Source organism: Dipodomys merriami, unplaced genomic scaffold (genome assembly GCF_024711535.1).
Source record: "Dipodomys merriami isolate MVZ:Mamm:240054 unplaced genomic scaffold, mDipMer1.0.p SCAF_712, whole genome shotgun sequence".
NCBI lineage: Eukaryota > Metazoa > Chordata > Mammalia > Rodentia > Heteromyidae > Dipodomys > Dipodomys merriami.
Window position 1 is genome coordinate 294329 of NW_027206305.1, and position 19925 is coordinate 314253.

The following is a 19925-nucleotide window of genomic DNA, read 5'->3' on the forward strand; positions in this document are numbered from 1 at the left end:
TGGGCTTAGTGGCAGAGTGCTTGCATATCATGCATGAAGCCCTGGGTTCGATTCCTCAGTACCAAATAAACAGAAAAGGCCAGAACTGGTGCTGTGGCTCAAGTGGTAGAGTGCTAGCCTTGAGTAAAAGAAGCTTGGAGACAATGCCCAGACCCTGAGTTCAGCCCCAGGACTGAAAACAAAATTCGGAACAGCGTCTTGTTAGATTGTACAGGCTGGCTTTAACTTTGTCTTCTGGACACAGTTTTCTGAGTAGCTGGGATTATAGGAGGTGGAGCTGGGGCCTGTGCTCCCCTGGACCGGGCTTAGGGACGCAGTGTGCTAAATCCAGGCTGTCATCCTTTAAGAGCAGACTGAGGCCTTCTGCGCTGGGCTCTGGGCAGTCCCCAGCTTCTGGGACTGGGGCTGTGGCACTCACTGGCACTGAATTCCACCCAGACAAACAAAATGAATTGTGTGACACAGAATTGTCTGATACTGACTGTTTTCCCAAAATACTCAGGCTTGGCCTAGCTGTACCCATTGTCCAGATGAGGAGGCTGAGCCCCGATGAGTTGGCAGTGCTTGCTCTGAGGATGAATCCTCTGATACCAGGGGGCAAAGTGGCTGGGCTTATTCAGTGCATTACTGTCCGGCAAGTCCCTGGCCCAGGGTGGGGCTGGGGAACAGGCACCACCAGGCACAGGCTTCACCGCTACTATCCACGTGCTGCCCGCCCCCACCAAGACCTCCTGAGGACCCCATTGCCTGGAGGGCTGTAGGAGGGAGACAGTGCAGGATGGGGTGTGCTTCTCTAGCATTCCATGGGCCCAGAACCCATGTCCCATGACTCACCCCAGGATCCTGAGGAGTAGATGTGCTGGGGAGGAGGCAGCTCAACCCCCCCTCCCCCCCCTCCGCTGCGTACACACAACGCCCCACTAGGGAGGCTGCGGCAGACGCCAGCTTCCAAACACACACATTCGACACCTCTCTATAATATATAGAGTTGATTTTTATATAAAAAATATCAGTTTTCCCCAATCCTTGATCTAGGAAAACATGCTGTACTTCGCAGAAGGGCCTTAAGTACTCTCCCTCCACCCCTGGTCCTGAGGGCGCTGCAAAGCCAAGGCCATCCAGCTGCTGAGGAGGGAAGAGGCAGGACCAGGAGCGAGCGTGGATGGCACTGGAGAGCCTGCCTGGAGTGGCTTGATGGTCCTGGGGCTGGGGCCCTTCCCCCACTTCTCCACCTGGGCAAGTCCTGCCTTCATTGGTGGAGATAGGCATCCAACCAGACATCACCAGACTTCTTCAGGGACCTGGGAGGCGAAGGCAGGGATCAGGACTCTATTGCAAGATACTCACCCATCCCCACTCCCTCATGGGGCCCTGTTCTCATGGGGAGGCAGCTGTGGGGCCAGGGAGAGGGGTCAGGAGAGGATGCCAGGCACTCACTGGTGGGAGTATGAGTTAGACTAGCAGTGAGGGCAGCCAGCCAAGACTCAATGAGTCTTGTGAGCCAATGACATACAGGAAGTGCACAGAATCTGCCCACCAGGAGCCTGGAGTCAGTGCGGGGAGGGAGGACCAGAAATTGTACAAGGAAACCCTGTGCCAGGTGCTTGGATGGAGTGAGCCAAGGCTCTACGGCTCAGAGGATCAGGCTGGGAAAGATCACAAAGGAGAAGCCTGAGTCTGAAATAGCAGGATGGATGGAAGAACACCCGAGCAGAGCTCAGCAGAGGGAGATCTATGTAAGCACTCTTCTCTCCATGTAAACCTGGTAGTCTCCCCTTGGCTGAGTGGTTCTCCCACATCCCAGCCCATGCCTACCTTAGGACCTTTGCAACTTCTGTACCCTTTGCCTGGAATGTTCTGCCAAGTGCCCCAATGATCAGCTTCCTGTCCCTGCTTACACCTGTCACCCTGTTAACAACTAAGTCTCTCCCTGGCCTTCTTTCCCCTCACCTGACCCTACCTAGGCTTTTTTTGTTTCTTTTTTTCCAGTCCTGGGGCTTGAACTCGGGGCCTGAAAACTGTCTTCGAGCTTCTTTTGCGCAAGGCTAGCACTTTACCACTTGAGCCACAGCACCATTTCTGGCTTTTTCTGTTTATATGGTACTGATGATTTGAACCCAGAGCTTCATGCATGCTAGGCACGCACTCTACCTCTAAGCCACATTCCTAGCCCTACCCTAGGCTTTATTGGGGTGTTTTTGTGTGTATGCTGGTCCTTGGCTTTGAACTCTGGGGCTCGGCACTGTCCTTGAGCTTTTGTGCTCAAGACTAGTGCTCTAGCTGGGCACTGGTGGCTCATGCCTGTAATCCTAGCTACTCAGGAGGCTGAGATCTGAGGATCATGGTTCAAAGCCAGCCCAGGCAGGGAAGTTGGTGAAACTCTTATATCCAATAAACCACTAGAAAACCGGAAGTGGCGCTGTGGCTCAAGCGGTAGAGCACTCACCTTGAGCTGAAGACCTGAAGGATAGCGCCCAAGCCCAGAGTTCAAGCCCACAACTGACCAAAAAAATTTTTAAAAAGACTAGTGCTCTATCACTTGAGCCACATCACTTTTGGCTTTTTGTAGTTGGTTGGAGATAAGAGTCTCACGGATTTTCCTGTTCAGGCTGGCTTTGAACCATGATCCTCAGATGTCAGCCTCTTGATTGGCTAGGATTACAGGCATGAGTTATGGGTGTTCAGCTTACCCTAGGTTTTTCTTGCTTTGTCAAAGCAATTCCCACATTTTCAGTACTTTTTTTTTTTAAGTTCCAATAGTCGTGGGGCTTTGGGGTTTTGCTTGAACTCAGGTCCTTGTACTCTCCCTTAGCTTTTTCTGCTAATGGCTGGCACAGTACCAACTTCAGCCACAGCTCCACTTCTGGGTTTCTGCTGGTTAATTGCAGGTCAGAGTCTCACCAACTTTCCTGTCCAGGGTGACTTCATACCATGATCCTCAGCTCTCAGCCCCCTGAGCAGCTAGGATTACAGACGTGAGCCACTAGCACCTGGCTCTTCTTTTCTTTTTCTTCCAAAGCTGCTTGCTGTCTGTTTTCCCCACCTGGAAAGTCAGCTCCAGGGAGGCAGGACCTTTGGCCTGTATTACACACTGATGCATTTGTAAGTGCTCTGTGAATTCTCTGTGTGGATGAGTCATAGGGGAGGGAAGGAAGGCCTGTGCTGATCTAAAAAGGCCTGGAACACCAGTTCTTCGGAAGGCCCCCACAAGGCTCAGAGGCCTGGGGGGGGGGGGAGGGTGCTGACTAGGGCAAAGTAGAGCCTGGATGCAGCCTTACCTGATGATGTCCACCAGGGCGGTGAAGAAGGGCTTCACCTCATAATGCAGGCCATGCTTGGCACACAGCGACTTGATCAGCGGGGCCACTTTGTGGTAGTTGTGCCTTGGCATGGTAGGGAAGAGGCTGGGGAGAGGGTGGTATGTCAGGAATAGCTGACACCTGCAGTAGAGGGCCGTACCCTCTCTTCACCTCCAGGACCCCCCCTCCTACCTCTCCCAGAGTCCCTGGGCAGTGTAGGACTTTGCCTTGGCTTTCTGGGGAAAGCTGGAGAGGGGGATGCTGGGACAGCCCCTACCCATCAGGTCCCCTGGGTCACACTCACTGGTGCTCAATCTGGTAGTTGAGGTGCCCGCTGAACCAGTCAAGGAAGAGCGACGGCTCCACATTGCAGGTGGCTGCCAGCTGCGAGGAGCAAGCAGGGCATCGATGAGGGAGGCTGGCTCTGATCCGGACCCCAACCATCCCTCCCACACATGGCAGCCCCGCCAGGGCCCACCCAGCCCTGCCCCGCTAGCTCTGAGCTAGGAGCCCTCCACCCAGCACAGCGCCCACCCAGCCCTGGCTGCTGCCCACCTGAGAGCTGGCCCAGTCCTGGTGCTTCTCATGGCCGATCTCCTTGGGGATGTGGTTCATCTGTGTGATCCACACGAACCAGTGGCTTTCCAGGACCCTAAGGGGAGGCTCAGGTACTGCCCCACACCCAGCTCACACTGACCCCCTGAGTGGACACTCCAGTGTGGCTATCTCAGACCTGAGCCCCAGCGCCCTGATCTGTAAACCAGGACTCTGCAAGTCTCCCTGCCTGGTGTTGGCAAAAACTGAACAGATTGTCCCCCAGGAGTCTGAAGGCGGAGTAACCCTGCTTCAGAGAGGTCACCTGCCCATCCCCTGGGCCCGATTTCCCCTTAGCCACACAGAAAAGCGACATTGGTGCCCACTCTGAGAGGGCAAATAGAGGCTCCTGGGTGACCTACACACTCCCTGCCATTCCACATCTGGCCATACCTGACAGCCACATAGAGAAGCAACGCCCCAGGGACACCGTAGAAAGGGACGTAGGACAAGAAGAAACGAGAGTAGAAGCTGGTGGCCCAGAGCAAGTCCTGCGAGGAGGGTAGAGGAAATGCTGAGTGGCCTCCAGGTGGCTGGAGTGGGGGGGGGGGGAGACTGAGAGGATCTAGGGCCACCCAGTCTTCTGTTTTCATTTGTCTCAGGGCCCTGGCCAGGCCACTGGCTCTCCCTAGGCTTCCGGTTTTTTTTCCAGCTGGATAAATGGACAAGGTCCCAGACACATTAGCTCAGAGCGGACCATGAAGGGTGCATTGGAGTAGCCCCAACCAGGGTCTCAGATACCTGGCACAGTCAGTGTCTCAATGATTCCTTATGGAGTCACCACCTCCCAGAGACCCATGCTCCACCCCCGTGTCCCACATACAGCCGCATGCACCCTTGCACCCACCCTTACCCCCATGGCGTACACAGGGGCACCTATTTGCATTCATGGAGGGACAAAGCTGTCCCTGTGGCCCCGCCCACAGCCACATGTCACTCACCGTCCACTGCATGCACACCAGCATATATGCCAGGTTTTCCACTTCAAAGTTCACCAGGGTGAGCAGTGGGGGTCCAACTGTAAGAAGGAGCGGGAGCACAGGAGCGGGGCTGGGGTGCCAAGGCAGGGTGTGCATGGAGCGGAAGAGGCTTCTGTTCCTCCAGGAGTGCGCATCACTACTGATACTGGGCCTGGGCCAAGCCCTCATCACCCGCAAGGCCGGCTCTTGTCCCACCATGTCCTGCACCGCCCGCCCTCCCCCTCTCCCCCCTCCCCGCCCCCACTCCTGGGGGAAACCTCACAGTGCCAGAGGTGGCTGAGGTCCCTCAGGACCATGGGGAGGGCGGTAGAGGCTCAGGTGTGGCCCCTCCAGGCCCCTACCCCAGGAGGACTGGCAGGCACTCACTCAGGAAGAAGTACAGGTGCTGGTGGTTGTAGGGTAGGTATCTGCGTTTCTTCTTGCCGTACTGTGGAGACAGGCGGTGGGCTAGGGGAGAACAGCTCTCCAGGCCAAGTTCAAGGGGCTGATGAGGCCAAGGTCAAAGGCAACTCTAGATTCTAGCAACCAGGCCCTGGCTAAGGAGATGGGGAGAAAGCACACTGGGCCAGGGGTTGGAGCTAGAGCTAGAGTGGGAACTAAGCCTGGGGACCAGATGGGCAGGTAGCTTGGCCGCTGCCATGTCCTCTGAGGTGCTGGCCTGGCCTGGGGGGTGGGGGGGCCTGTGCCCTTCCCTACCCACCTCCACAGATGACTCCCCCACAAGGAAGACGGGCGCCAGGGTCACATCTGGGTCTTTGTTCAAGATGTTGGGCTTGGCGTGGTGCTGGAAGTGACGGAAATTCCACCAGTGCGCAGAGAAGCCCTGTGGGGAGGTGGAGGCTCAAGCCGTGCACCCACACTGGGTGCCCCCACACTTGGACAGACCCAGCCCAGTGCCCCAGCTAAGCCCCTAGCTGCCCACCCACCCATCTACCTCTGCTCACCTTCAGCTGCCCCATCACAAACTGCTGGGCCACCTGGTTCCAGCGGGACTTCCTAAAGATGGAGGCGTGGCCCAAGTCGTGCTGTAGACACCAGCTCTGGGCCTGGAGAGAGGGGTGGGTCAGGAGCTGGTGAAGGGAGCCCAGGCAGGGAGGGCAAAGTGCTCCAGGCTCTCTCCAGATCCTTGGGTCTACCCACTGCTAATGCCCCACTCCAAGTCCCAGCGGATAGTGCTTCGTTTTACAGATCAGGGCAGGTGAGTCAGTGAGGGAGGAAATCTCAAGTGCTGGGACATATATACCCCAAAGCCAAGCACATCTCCAATCTTCCCTAGGTTTCCTAACTCCTGCATCCTTTCCTCCCTCAAGACAATCTCTTCCTCAGGGTATGTCATGGAAACCACAGCCTCTCTTTCCCAAGACCCAGCCAAAGGCCGAAAAATCTTGACTCTAATTTTCTCATTTGTCTTGGAGCTGGCCATAAATCCTCACACCTCTCCTACATGATAGCAGATACTAAGACCCTCCCCCACATAACTGGGAGGAACAAACAGAAGAATCTGGACAGACCTCACTAGGTTTCCTGTCTAGTCATTATTTCTGGCCCTTTTCGTGTCATCATATTTATATTATGGTGGCTTCATGAACCTAAGTATAAAAATGAATAGGTTGGGCTGGGAATGTGGCTTAGTGTTCAAGCACCAGGAGGGGCAAAAATAAACAAACAAACAAAGAAATAAATAAATAAGGACAGGTCAAACCAGGCGCTGGTGGCTCACATCTGTAATCCTTGCTACTCAGGAACTAAGATCTGAGATCGAGGTTCCAAACCAGCCCAGGCAGGAAAGTCCATGAGACCCTTATCTCCAAGAAACTACCCCCTCCCCCAAAAAAGGTGGAGTGGTGCTGTGGCTCAAATGGTAGAGCACTAGCCTTGAGCAAAAGAGCTCAGAGATAGCACCCAGGCCCTGAGTTCAAACTCTACAACAAAAAAATAGATAGATGAAGGGCTGGGAATGTGGCTTAGTGGTAGAGTGCTTGCCTAGCATGCATGAAGCCCTGGATTTGATTCCTCAGTACCACATACACAGAAGAAGCTAGACGAGGCACTGTGGCTCAAGTGGTAGAGTACTAGCCTTGAGCAAAAGAAGCTCGGGGACTGTCTAGGCACTGTGTTTAAGCCCCCAGGACTTGAAAAAATAGGGGAGGGGGAGAAGGGGAGTGAGAGAGAGAGAGAGAGAAAGAGAGATTGATTACTGGATCTTTGGATCTTCAATCTGCAGGTGCCTGTGTCCCATAAAACTATGGTAGAATAAACTATGATGCCATGCTTTCCTCTGAGAACCTGTCATCTGTCATTGGGATGGGCTGGGACCTTTCTTCCCTTACACAAGTTTGACATGGAGCTGTGACCTTCTGCTGTGACTTCCCCAACCTGTGCTTGCTCAAAGCTTATTAAATAAGGAAGAAACTTCCATAGCTCCATCAGAATCCACTGTGACCCACAGGGATACCTTTGGGGCCATCTGGTTGTTCTCTTATTTATTCATTCATTCATTCATTCATTCATTCAGCAGATATTTTTCCAGTGCCCACATGTACTGGCCCTGTTGTGTGTTGCTTGGTCCCAGAGTCACCTGGGAGAGAGCCAGGATGAGAGCAGCAAAGGTGCTAGACACCCAGCCAGGGCCCAGGAGGTAGATGAGAAGCCAGGCCAGCACTTCCATGGCCAAGATGTGGCCCAGCAGGAGAGCGAAGAAGACAGGATCGGCCTCAAAGAGTTTCATGTCCTCAGCTGCCTGGCGCAGAGTTCGGAAGTCCTTGATCAGCTGGGTCTATCACAGGAGAGTGGCCAGTCAGCAGAGGAAGCGAGGCCTCTTGTTGTCCCCAGAAGCCTCCCACAGTTCCCCAGAACCCCAGCTACTCCTTCCAGGGCCCAATGTCAGGCCCAAGAATTGTGGACAGGATGTGACAGGTGTAGGAATGAGAGTCTACAACTAGGGTTGAGCTGGGTGACTAGCTGATGGCCAAATCTCTGATGACTAAAAGGCACAGTGTGATAAACAGAGCCAGAGCCAGCTCACCAAACATCCTCAGGGCAGATAGGGCTCCTGGATTCAGAGGAGGGTAGGGGGCTGCCTAGAGACCCCAAGCTAGATCTGGGGCTCCCCCTCCCACAAGGCATGATGGCTACAGCTGGGGCTGGCAGACCAGTCTTGGCTCTGCTTCCCCTGGTGTGTGTGTGGGATTCAGATGGATCTGCTACTGCTAGTGGGCAAGGCCCCCCAACCCCTCCTGTACCCCCTCACATTCTGAGGTCCATCCTGGCTGGGCTCCTCTGGGGCCAGTTCTCCAATCAGCAGGGGCTTCAGGAACTTGCGCACAAAATGAAGATCTTGATGGAAGGCATGGAAGGCATCCTGAAGGAGAGTGGACAGTTAGGTGGACAGACAGACAGACAGCTGGAGTTGCACTTGCAAGCAACCAGCAGAGACAGGGCAAGAAGGGCCGTTGATGGATGGACAAAGCAGACAGAAAGATGAACAGGACATCAGCTGTTTGAGTCTGGTGCTGGCGGCTATGCCTGTAATCCTAAGCTACTAAAGAGGTTGGGATCTGAGAATCACATTTCAAAGGCACCCCCACCCCTACCCCACCAGAAGTGAAGTCTGTGAGACTCTTATCTCCAATCAATCAGCCAACCAAGAAATGGAAGTGGAAGTGTAGCTCAGTTGGTAAAGTGCCAGCCTTGAGTGGAAAAGCTAAGCGAGCATACAAGGTCTGGAGTTCAAGTCTCGTGCTGGTGTGCATGCATGTGTGCGTGTGTGCATGCATGCGTGCGTGTGTGCATGTGTGTGTGTGTGTGTGTGTGTGTGTGTGTGTGTGTGTGTGATAGGGCTGGAGGGTAGGTGCAAGGCAAGAGAAAGAAGATAAAGGAAAGGGGGTGGGAAGACACAAGAGGTAAGGAGAAAGATCAGGAGCCAGGAGAGAGCAGCAAGTAGTGAGAGGCCACTTGAACTTCACCTCAGGGCTCAGCCATCCTGATTTCTGCCTGAGGTGGTTTGGGTACTAGGCACCGCTTTATTCTCACATGACAATGAATTGGGCCCATTAATTGTTCCCCATTTTTATTGTTGCCATCAATTTCAGAGGTTCCCCCTTCTGAATAGGTGAACACAGCAGGACTGTAGAAACAGGCTGGGCGGTGACCTCCTGTCCTGTCCCATGGGTCTGGGAAAGGTCACTGAGGGGTTTCTGGCTGCGAGAGGAAATGTCTTTGAAGAAGGCTGGTGAAGGCCAGGAGCCCCTATTGTTCTCTCCTGAGGAGCCTAGCAGCTTGTTTAAAAGTGACATTGCTCTGGTGACATGGCTCTGGTGGCTCATGCTGTAATCCTAGCTAGTCAGGAGGCTGAGATCTGAGGATTGTGGTTTGAAGCCACAAGTAACTACTCAGAAAACGCTGGATGTGAAGCTGTGGCTCAAATGGTAAGGCATTAGCCTTGAGCAAAAGAAGCTCTCAGGGATCGCACCCAAGCCCTGAGTTCAAGTTCCAGGACCGGCACACACACAAAGTGACATGGCTTATCCAAGGACTATGCTACCGCAGTCAGTTCCCAGACCCCTGCTCTAGGCTATCTGCTAGATCCTAGGACTATGGGTTCTTCTCGTCCATTTTTATTTTCTTATTTTCTGCCAGTATTGGAACTTGAACTCAGGGCCTAGGTGCTGTCCCTTAGCTTTTTCACTCAAGATGAGTACTCTACCACTTAAGCTACAACTACTTCCAGCTTTCTGGTGATGAGTTTCACGGACTTTCCTTCCCCTCGTCTGGCTTTGAATCTTAATCCTCAGATTTTAGCCTCCTGAGTAGCTGAGATTACCAGCATGAGCCACAAACACCCCGCTTTATTGCCTATTAAAGACAGACTAAAATAGGCCGTGACGGCAGTCCTGTGGTCTCTGCATGGTCCTGGGTGAAGGGAGCACTGGGGCATGGCCCTAGGCCACTATTTAGAAATCATTCCTGCCGGGGCACCCACCTAGAGCCCTCTTTCCCAATACTTCTTTACTTCCTGGCCTAGGGCAGTCCAGGGACTGGTAGATGGGGCTGGAAGTTGCAGCTTCTAGAATAATCCAGGCCAATGTGGGTCTCAATAGAGGCAAACTTGGAAATGAACATTGAAGGAGAAGAAAAGAAGGGATGAGGGGAGCCAGGGCCCAAGGAAGCTCCTCAGGAGCTGGGGTTGGTTAGGGAAAGGAGCCACAAGGGAAGTCTAGTCTTGGGGACTCTGCTGACCTAATCACCAGCTTCCATTTCCTGGGGAAACCAAGTCAGAGAGTTCAGAGCCCTGCTCGCTCTAGGCTGTTTAGCATTAACTTATTTTTTCTTCTTTTGTACCAGGGCTTGAGCTCAGAGCCTGGATGCTGTCTCTCAAGGCTGGCGTTCGACCATTTGAGCTACAACTCCACTTCCAGCTTTTTGATGGCTAACTGGTGATAAGGAGTCTCACAGGCTTCCCTGCCCGGGCTTGGTTTCAAACTTCGATGCTCAGATCTCAGCCTCTTGAGTTAGCTGGGATTACAGGCGGGAGCCACCGTTGGGATGATAAACTATCTCAATGAATAATTTTCTGGTATCCTATTCAGTGGCATTAATTTTTTTTGGGGGGGGGTCCGGTCGTGGGGCCTGAACTCTGGGCCTGGGCGCTGTCCCTCAGCTCTTCAGCTCAAGGCTAGCGCTCTACCACTGGAGCCACAGCGCCACTTCCAGCTTTTCTTATGTGGTGCTGAGGAATCGAACCTGGGCCTGGAGCATGCAAGGCAAGTGCTCTACCACTGAGCCGAACCTTCCCGGCCCAGCATTAAATAATTTCATGTGGTTGAGCATTCATTGCTCCTACTGATTTCCAGAAGTTTCTCAGCTGAAACCCTATAGTCCCTGTGCTGTGCCCTCCCCCCCCTCAGCCCCTGGCACCGGCCACTCCACTCTCTCCACACTCCGGGAACCGCATTTAAGTGGCTCATACGATGTTTTTGTGACCGGTTCATTTCACTTAGCCTCGTGTCCTGCGGGCCCTTCTGTAGTGTAGCCTGTGCCAGAAGTGCCTTTCTTTTAAGGCTGAGTGCTCGTGAAAGGTGTGCTACACAGAACCCAGTGCACACTGAGCCACAGGAAGGCAGGCAGGCAGACACACACACACACACACACACACACACACACACACACACACACACGATCTAGACTTAGGACATAATCTTGCACACACACAGGTACATGATACAGGTCTAACATTTCCTCCCATCCAGCTTTTCCCTCTCTTGTCGCCTGTGTCTGTTTGGGGATCTGAGAAACGGAGGCACCAGGACGGAGGACAGCCCTGCCTCCTCTCCCCAGTGCTGATTCATGCACTAGCCCAGAGGAGGACACAGAGCAAGGCCCACCCAAGCGCCTTTCCAGTTGAGTCTGTCTCTTACAAAGAAAGATGTGAGCCCTCCCTCCCTCCCTCCCTCCACCCGCCCACCTCCCCGCCTGGCCTTGGAAGACCGGCCAGAAATGTTCAGGAATGCGGTCAGGACTCTAGTTAGTGGTAAGGGGCAGGCAGGAGGCAACAGGCTGGGGCTGTCCAACAGTCCTGGGGCTGAGGGGGCACTGTGAATGGAGCCGGGGTTCTCATGCTGGCAAGGAGCATTGGTAAAGTAGGTTCCTGGACACTGAGTTCAGACTGAGCGGGATATTCCTGGCTAGGGTCATGTGACCAGTCCTCCCTTGACCTCTGCTTAAGGTCTTTAAGAAGAAAGTGAGAGGAAGTGGCAGTGTGGCTCAAAGTGATAGAGTGCTAGCTAGCCTGGAGCAAAAGAGCTCAGGTACAGCGCCCACACCCTGAGTTCAAGCCCTATGACTGGCAAAAAAAGAAAAGAAGTGGACCCATTTGCTAGTGAGAATGGGGGCCTCACCTGTCCAGGTCCCAGAGTTTGTCATGTCAGAATTGGGCTTCACCCGCCATTCAAACTCTGTCAGAAGATAGCTACAGTCTTTGCAGGGATCTCGGTCCCTGCAAACCTCCAAGTGGCTGGGCTGGCCATCACAGCCCCTGCTTCTCACTAAGTAGCTGCTGGCTAGCGCAGAGGGGGAGGGGGACCTGCCGGGGAGGGGGGAGAGAGAGGGACACACTGGAATCAGCCTGCCTGCCCCGGCTGGAACCTGAGCGGCCACTTAGGAGCCAAGGAGCCCCAGACAATGCCACTCCTGCTCCATCTACTCCGCATTTCCTCATCAGTGAAATGGAGGCCACTAATGGCCATCTTGCAGACTGCTGGGAAGCCTGAGTCACAGAGGTAAAGCGCTTAGAAGGGGCCTTAGAGGCCAGCAAGTGCCCCATAGCCAAGATCTCATCTGAGTCCCACGGCCCGGATGTGACCCCAGAAGTCAGTGGCTGCAGATCTGTCAGTCAAGTCCAGGCTCAGGAGGGACAGGCAGGGGGAGCAGCCGTCGTCTACCCCAAATATGGAGGAGGAGGCGGGGAGGGAGTTCTGGTCACTGGCCAAAAAATGATGAGTGTTCTTGATGAGCCAGGAAGGACCTGGAATGGGCCACAAAGGACCTGCTGAGGCCCAGGTGGTGTGTTCTTTGCTACTTCCCGGCACCTTTGCTAGGGAGAGGTGGGCACTGGGTTTCCAAGGAAACCCCCAGCAAATCCCCTCCTCTCTGCTCTTCCCAGGTTGGAGTATAAAGCAAGGAACCCAGGCCCTGCATGTAAATGTGCCTTGCCATTTCCCTCCCTGTGATCCCTTCCGGGGGGCGGGGGGGGGGGGAGGAGAATAGGGATGTAAAAAGTTGCCCTTTTTACAGAGGGGAGACCCAAGGGGGGAAACCAAGGCACACGCTGAACAGGGCCCATCCAATCCCAGCCTTAGTAACAGAGCCCAGCTTACAGGCAGATGCCCCGAAGGAAGCCGCCCTTGGCCCCAGCATCCCCGGGGGCCAAATGAAGGGTGAGCACGTGTGTTACATCCTTGGCTTCACCAAAGCAGCCAGGCACTCCGGCATTCTTGTCCTCACCTCACCACTGGAGCCTGGACTGCTTTATCAGAAACTTGTGGCAGCCGGGACACCCTGGGGAAAGAATGGGAACAGCTGTCCCCTACGCTGAGGTCACCAGCATTCCCACCTCTGCAGACTGCATTCCTGCCAGCGCCAGACAAGCCCAACTCCTCCCCTGGAGAAGCCTACTAGGGGAAAAGAGCCAGGCTAGATGGCAGCATGAGGCGGGTGGGAGGGGAATAAGGTTGCTAAAGGCCCACAGTGGGCCGAAGGCCACCAATGTGACAGGTAGAAACAGGTCACTGGGTCCAGATGTTGGCACCTCTGTGCTCTCACGTGGCCTCAGATCTGCCCTGTCCCTCCTCAGCTTTCATCCAGACACAAATCTCACTTTCCAAGCCCCCCCCGATGCAGGTCCCATCCTATCAGGGTCCCAAGAAAGGCAGGTCTCATTACATTATTCTTTTTGGCCTTCATTTCCTCATCTGCAAAATAGGCCAACAATAACTAGCACAGCATCTGAAACCGAAGACTAATCTGACACCATGGCATGGCCTGGGATGGTGGTACTGACTGAACACCTCCATCCTGGGACCGGCAGGAAGCTCCCTGGGTGGGTGGCTCAGGGGTCTGTTGGATCCTGGATCCTCCCACAACTCTTGGTGCCTCAGCCCAAAGGACACGGCAGAGTGCTGGGAAAATCCTCCCCCTCTCTATGGTCTTGGTTGCCCATGACAACCAAGTCATTGAGGATGACAGCACTCTGATCTGTACTGATAGGGAATGGTGTCCTTGTGTCCACAGCATCTCTTAATCTTCTTTCTTGGCCATGCTCACACTTTGAGGACCAGGAGAATGGCACCTTATGCATGGTCTCCCCAAAGGGAAAACAGACTACTACCATCCCTGCTCTTCTCCTGGGAAGCTCTCTACCTTTGCCCTCTCCATTAGGGATCTCCTCCTCTGTGTGTGTATGTGTGTCTGGCTTTTTGGACTTTCCTGCGTGGGCTGGCTTTGAACCACGATCCTCAGTTCTCAGTCTCCTGAGATTACAGGTGTGAGCCACAGATGTCCAGCTACCTTGAGAATTGAAAGATTAGCAATAACAAGTACTGAATTTAGAGTCAAGCACATAGAAGATGCTCAGTGTGTGGCCCCTATATATATTTAGGCCAGCAGTGGCTAGGCCTTTCTCCTGGCTGGCTGGTCCTGTTAGTCTCAGGATCTTACACAAACCTGGCCTAAGGCCCAGAGTGCTCTCCCCAGGGCACTGGGTTTTGTATCCCAGGATGGTCACAGATTGACTTCATGGCACAGGAACTCAGAGCGTTTCCTGGCAGGAAGGCTTCTGTTGCCTGGACATAAGAACAGCTGGTGAGAGGGGGCTGAGCGCCCTCCCCCACACACCTGAATTCCAGGGCCTGGGATGAGGTGCTTGGCATCTGAGCTTGATCATACAGAATGTCTGGCTAGTCTAGTTCCTAGTATGCCTGTGAGGCCGTAATGAATGAAGCCAGGGGGTGTTATATACCCAGCCACCTCCCTGTCCCTGTGGCTTGAGCAGACCAGGTATTTCTGGCTATGCCAGCCCAGTGTTTGGAGCCTTGAAGAAGCTAAGCAGTCCTTCTTATTACACTGGGTTAGGGCCAGACAAGGTGGCCCAGTGCACTGCATAGATGCACTCATACTGAGAGGCTAGCCACATTTACTACACATCGACAACATGGCCGGCCTAGGGCCACATAATTAGATATGTTCCTGCCAACGAGGCCAGCTTGCCATTTGGCCCCTGCTCTCCCCACGTGACAGATGAGGAAACTCAGGCTTGTCCAAGGAGTGGCATGCCTGCTTACGGCCATGTAGAGCCTGCAGTGGGAGAGCTAGGATCCAGCCCCAGAGAACAGATTTTTTTTTTAATAATTAATTTATTTTATTGTTATCAGAGCGGTGGTGTACACAGGGATTACAATTACATGAGTCAGGTAATGAGTACATTTCCCTTCATCCAGTATCTTCTGTCCCTCGCTCTTTCCCAGCCTCCCTCCTGTCTCCACCCATAAGAGTTGTGTAGTTCACTTTCATCAGTCCAGTGAGCTCCACTGCCGCTCTTTTTCACCGGTTTTCCCTCAAGTTCTGTGCCCTCCCCCCATTCTCCTGACATGAATACGTCATACATAAAGAAGGCAAAAAAATCATCAAAAAAAAAAACGTTTAAAAAGGTCATACGTGTGTGCGTGCATGTGTCTGTGTGTGTGTGTGTGTGTGTGTGTAAATTCCAAGATATGGAAGAAAACAAGAGATCTCTCTCTTGCTTTTCATTTTCTAATGGGGCTCACTGACAGTGGATCAAAGACAATCAAAAGCTAAATATAAAGTTGAGAATGCCACGTGGGAGCCCCCTGCTCCCCAAGCAGGAAAAGTGATGGATAAATACAGTCTGAAGTCTCCCCGGGCCTGCGCCCCCCTTCTGTCCTATGCCAGGGCGATCTCCCCTAAAACCTTCACAGAGCAACTAGGGCTCAGGGTGAGGAGATGCCATATTGAATGCCTGCCATACACCAGTAGAACCACACACACACACACACACACACACACACACTCAAATGCATATGGACACACACTCCCGACTCCACACGCTGCTGAGTTCAAGAACCTTCTCACCCAGTCCCTCAACAACCTGGGAGGAAGGGAGAAGAGAGAGGGACGCTGAAGTCCTAGGGTGGAGCAGTCTGCTCACCTGCCAAAGCTCCCCTGAGACTCATTCTCTCGGGTCTCAAAGCCATAGGGTGATTGACCTAGAACTCAGGACCTTGAGCTCTCCTTTTAACTTTTTCCCTGCCTCAAGGCTGGTACTCTACCACTTGAGCCACACTTCTAGCTTTTTCTGCTGGTTAGGTGGAGATACAAGAGTCTCTTGGATTTGTCTGCCCAGGCTGGCTTTGAAACAGGATCCTCAGATCTCAGCCTGCCTCCTGTATACTTAAGATTACAGGGTGTGTGTGTGTGTGTGTGTGTGTGTGTGTGTGTGTGTGTGTGTGTGTGTGTGTGTGTGTGTGTGTGTGTGTGTGTGTGTGTGTGTGTGTGTGTGTGTGTGTGTAATGGTTTATCAGAATTCTTGCTGGTCAAGGATGGAGCAGGGTAGCCTCAACCCCTGTTGTCCAGATAGGGGCCTGAGGAAAAGGGAGGCTGCTAAATCTGCTATTGATAGGCCCCTCCACGGGGAAGGGGAAAGGGGGAGGGGAGGGGGAGGGGAGGGGGAGGGGAGGGGGAGGGGGAAGAGAGGGGGAGGGGAGGGGGGCGCTCCAGCCGGCTGGTCCAGCGCTGAGCCGGGCCACACCCCTTCTGGTCTATGACTAGAGCTGGGAATGGGAAGCCAGGGTCCCCAGGGGACCGTCCTGCTCCTGGGGTGACTGTCCTTCCTGAGGAGGCCCACCCAGCCTGGCTGGCAAAATCTTCCCACGTGGAGCTGCCAGCCCAGCAGAGGTGAGTCACTGGCCCTGAGAGCAGTGGGGGGGGGGGGGCAGATGTGGGGGAGGGACAGAGGTTAAAAGCCACAGACCTCCAGGCCCTGCCAGCTCCCAGCCTCTCCGGGTTGGCACAGCCCTTGCCTCGGCTCTGGGGACCCCCATGGCCAGCTCCCAGCACCAGGCGCGATGCCTGCCTTGCTGGGGGCGGGCGGGGGGGGGGGTACCCGGAGCTCCAGGGAAGGCCCCACCTAGGGCAGGCCGCGGCACGCCCACCTCGGACGGCCCCCTCCCCGACCGACCCCCCCCCCTCCATCCCAACACGGAGGTCAAAGGTCAGCCAGGGCAGGAAGGATGCTAAGGCCCCCGAGGTAGAAGCGGCGGCGATGCTCGGGGCCCCGCACCCGCCGCCGCCGGCGGATCTTCGCCCCCGGCCCCGGCCCCGGCCCCGGCCCCGCGCCTTACCGTGGCGTCCTCCGCACCGTGGTGGCCGATGAGGCGGCTGCCCCCCGGGTGGCGCTGCGCCCAGCGGCTGATGTCGTAGACGCGGCGCTCGATGACCAGCCACTTGTCGCCGGGCAGGTGGTGCGGGCGGATCTGCTCCCAGCGGAGGGCGGGCAGCGGCGCCGCGCGCGGCGGGGGCTCCTCCCGGGGCCGCGAGCCTCCCCCGCCGGGCTCCCCGACGCCGCTCATGGCTGCGTCCTCGGGGGTCGGGGCGTGGGGAGCGGGGCGCGGGGAGGGGATGCTGCCGCGTGCCGCGTCCGCGCCGCGGGCGGAGGAGGAGGGGGCGGCGGGGAGGGAGGTCGCCTTCCCCGGGGACTCGCGCCGCCGCCTTCGCCTTCGCCTTCGCCTTCGCCGCCGCCGCCCCTGCCGGCCCCGGCCAGCCCCGCCCCGCCGCCGCGGCCGCCGTACGAGCGAGCGAGCGTGCGCCTGCCCGGCTCCGGCGCCGGCAACTTTTCCCTTTCTTATACCCACCCGCGCTGACAGCGCCCGCCGCGCCCCGCCGCGCCCGCCCCGCGCCCCGGCCCCGCGCCCGCGCCGATCCCCATTGGCTGCCCGGGGAGGGCGGGGCCGCCGGCGGCGCTGGCTTCTCCGCGCGCGGCCGCGGCCACCGCGTCCGGCCCGGCTCCGGCCGCCGCACCGCCCCCTCCCCGGGGCTCCCCGGCGGCGCCTGGGGGGACCCCTCCCTCCCTCCATCACCCCCCCCCAGCCCTGGCCCGCGCACCTCGGGCCCCGGGATGCCGTTCCACACGCCCCTTCCTGGAACTCTCTAAGTCTGGACGGCCGCAGATGTAGGGGGACATTATTTAGGGGGTGACTGTAAACAGGTTTCAAACAAAGGGCTCCCCAACATCTCCCGAGCCAGCGCTGGCCGGTGGCTGGCTTGTCGCCGCCTCTCATCCTCCCCCCCCCCATCCTCCCTCTCTACTCAATCCCTCCCTTTTTGGTGGTAGGACTGGGACTTGAACTCTGGGCCTCCCCACCCCTCCCCGCTCCGGTCCAGGCTGGCATCTTACTGTTTGTGCCACACATTCACTCCCCTGTTTGTCTTGGCCGCGTAAATGGGAGATGGGAGTCTTTGGGTGGGCTGGCTTCCAGCCCCATCCCAAGTCCCTAGCATTACAGGCTGAGTCCGCTTCTGAGTGTGGACAGACTCCCACATGGTTGGGTTTCGGTGACATAGGTGCCTGGTGCTAACGGTGAAGCAGTCACACCTATTAAGAATCACATTGTGTTCCCGGGCAGGACTTGTCAAACTTGAGCACCCATTGCAACCGCCTTCAGGGCTGGTTATTAACATACAGCAGCTGCCACACTTAATTCAAGAGGTCAGGTTGGGAGCAGAGGCCTATTTCTAGCAAGTTCCCAGGTGATGCTAACCAGTTTGTGGGGAGAAAACGATTCCGAGAATCTGAAGCACATTTCCCTGATAGGTATAACATCTTGGTCCCGTTTTATTGTGTGAGGGGTTGTTTCTAGCATACCCTGTGGTTGTCAAAATCCCCCTTGAGCTCAATTTCCTTGTATAAAATGGCACATATCCTTCTGTGCATATATATGTGTATGTGTGGATATATATGTGTGTGTATGTGTATATATATGTATATAATTTTTATTTTGTACTGGTTCTTGGGCTTGAACTCAGGGCCTGAGTGCTCTTAGCTTGTTTGCTCTGTATGAGCTCAGTAGGGATGCAACTATCCTAGGCCTAACTGCACAGAGCCTGGGCTAGCGCCATGTTTATTGCATTTATATGGATTACTGTGTCTGGGTGAATGTTGGCAAATTCTACTGTCGCTTTTTAGAATTGTTTCTTCTGAACATTTCCAGTTGATGCCTATTGAGTCTGCAGGTGATGGATGCAATACATGTGGAAACGGAAGGCTGGCAGTTACTTGTGCCACAGACAGAGCAGGAATTGAAGAAGGGCGGGGAGAACCTCTGGGGGCTTTTCTCCCCGATGCAGGAACACCTGCCTTGAGTAGCCAGGACGATCAGAGAGATCTGGGAAGCTGCCACTCATGGGAGCTGCTGAATCCCGTGCACAGAGTGGAGGTGGAAGGGATGATGGGAACTTCTTTACCCCCTCTCAATCACATACATTGTTCCCCCTGCGCACAAGGGATGAAGCAGCGGACTCCTGAGGGAGTCCTGGCCCTGCCTTCAGCAGCCTGCTGGGCAGATGTGGCTTTCTGAAGCTCCTTCCCTGGGCTTGGGCCTGGTTTCAGCCCAGATGTGGGTAGTGGTCAGGGGTTAGCATAGATTACAACTCCATGTGTTCTAGACACACCATGAGAGATGGGGAAGGTGAAGACAGATTTCCCCAGGAGCTAAGCCAAGAGCAGGGCTTAGGCCACGCCACCCCTCTGGCCACATCAGTCCCGCATGAAGTGACAGGTGGTTGGGCCCTCGGTCTACCTGCAGCTTACATTGTGACCGTCTTCGCCCATGTTAGTCCTCTACAGGCCTCGGAGGCTTCCATAGACCGCCTTAAACTCTTTTGCTTCCAACCCAGGACAACGTGGGACTCCAGGCAGGGCAGCCTGGGCCTCTCAGACCACTTGGAAAGGGAGAGGCGTCACTCAACATTCCTGAGCTGCCATTGGGCTGGGGCCAGGCTGTGTGTGTGTGTGTGTGTGTGTGTGTGTGTGTGTGTGTGTGTGTGTGTGTGTCGCACACGGAGAGAGGAGGGGACTGGCCAGCTGTAGTTTTTGGTTTTTTGGAGGGGAGGGAAGTGAGGAAGTTTGATACAAGAGAGAACTCCTTGAATGCAGCCTCTGCCCCCAGTTGCCCGCCATGGAGACCTCTTCCTGGACCCACTGAAATCACCGCCCCACATAGAGCTACCAACTACGGTCCTGGAGCCAGGTGATATTCATGGAATGCCAGGAAGGCTGGGCAAGCTAATCAGGCTAGTCAGAGTCTGGCAGGGCAGATTTGAGAAAAGGCTCTGGGCCTATCCAAAAGAGTGGTCTCAAAATCCTAGCTACTCAGGAGGCTGAGATCTGAGGATCCTGGATCGAAGCCAGCCTGGGGAAGAAAAGTCAGTGAGCCTCTTATTGCAAATGAACCATCTGAAAACCGGAAGTGGAGCTGTGGCTCAA

At 55.2% G+C, this 19925-nt stretch overlaps 1 protein-coding gene across 1 annotated transcript; it reads right to left on the reverse strand.

Annotated features, from left to right (window-relative positions):
- Positions 1-974: 974 nt before the first annotated feature.
- On the reverse strand, positions 975-17266 carry LOC138818111 (fatty acid desaturase 3). The gene is made up of 12 exons (XM_070009018.1): positions 16786-17266; positions 8124-8234; positions 7452-7649; positions 5818-5919; positions 5574-5696; positions 5240-5300; positions 4835-4911; positions 4287-4384; positions 3855-3951; positions 3604-3683; positions 3279-3404; positions 975-1301 (listed from the first exon to the last, which is right to left on the reverse strand). Exons 1-12 carry the CDS (start codon positions 17011-17013, stop codon positions 1250-1252), a joined length of 1353 nt encoding a protein of 450 aa, XP_069865119.1. The 5' UTR covers positions 17014-17266; the 3' UTR covers positions 975-1249.
- Positions 17267-19925: the final 2659 nt, after the last annotated feature.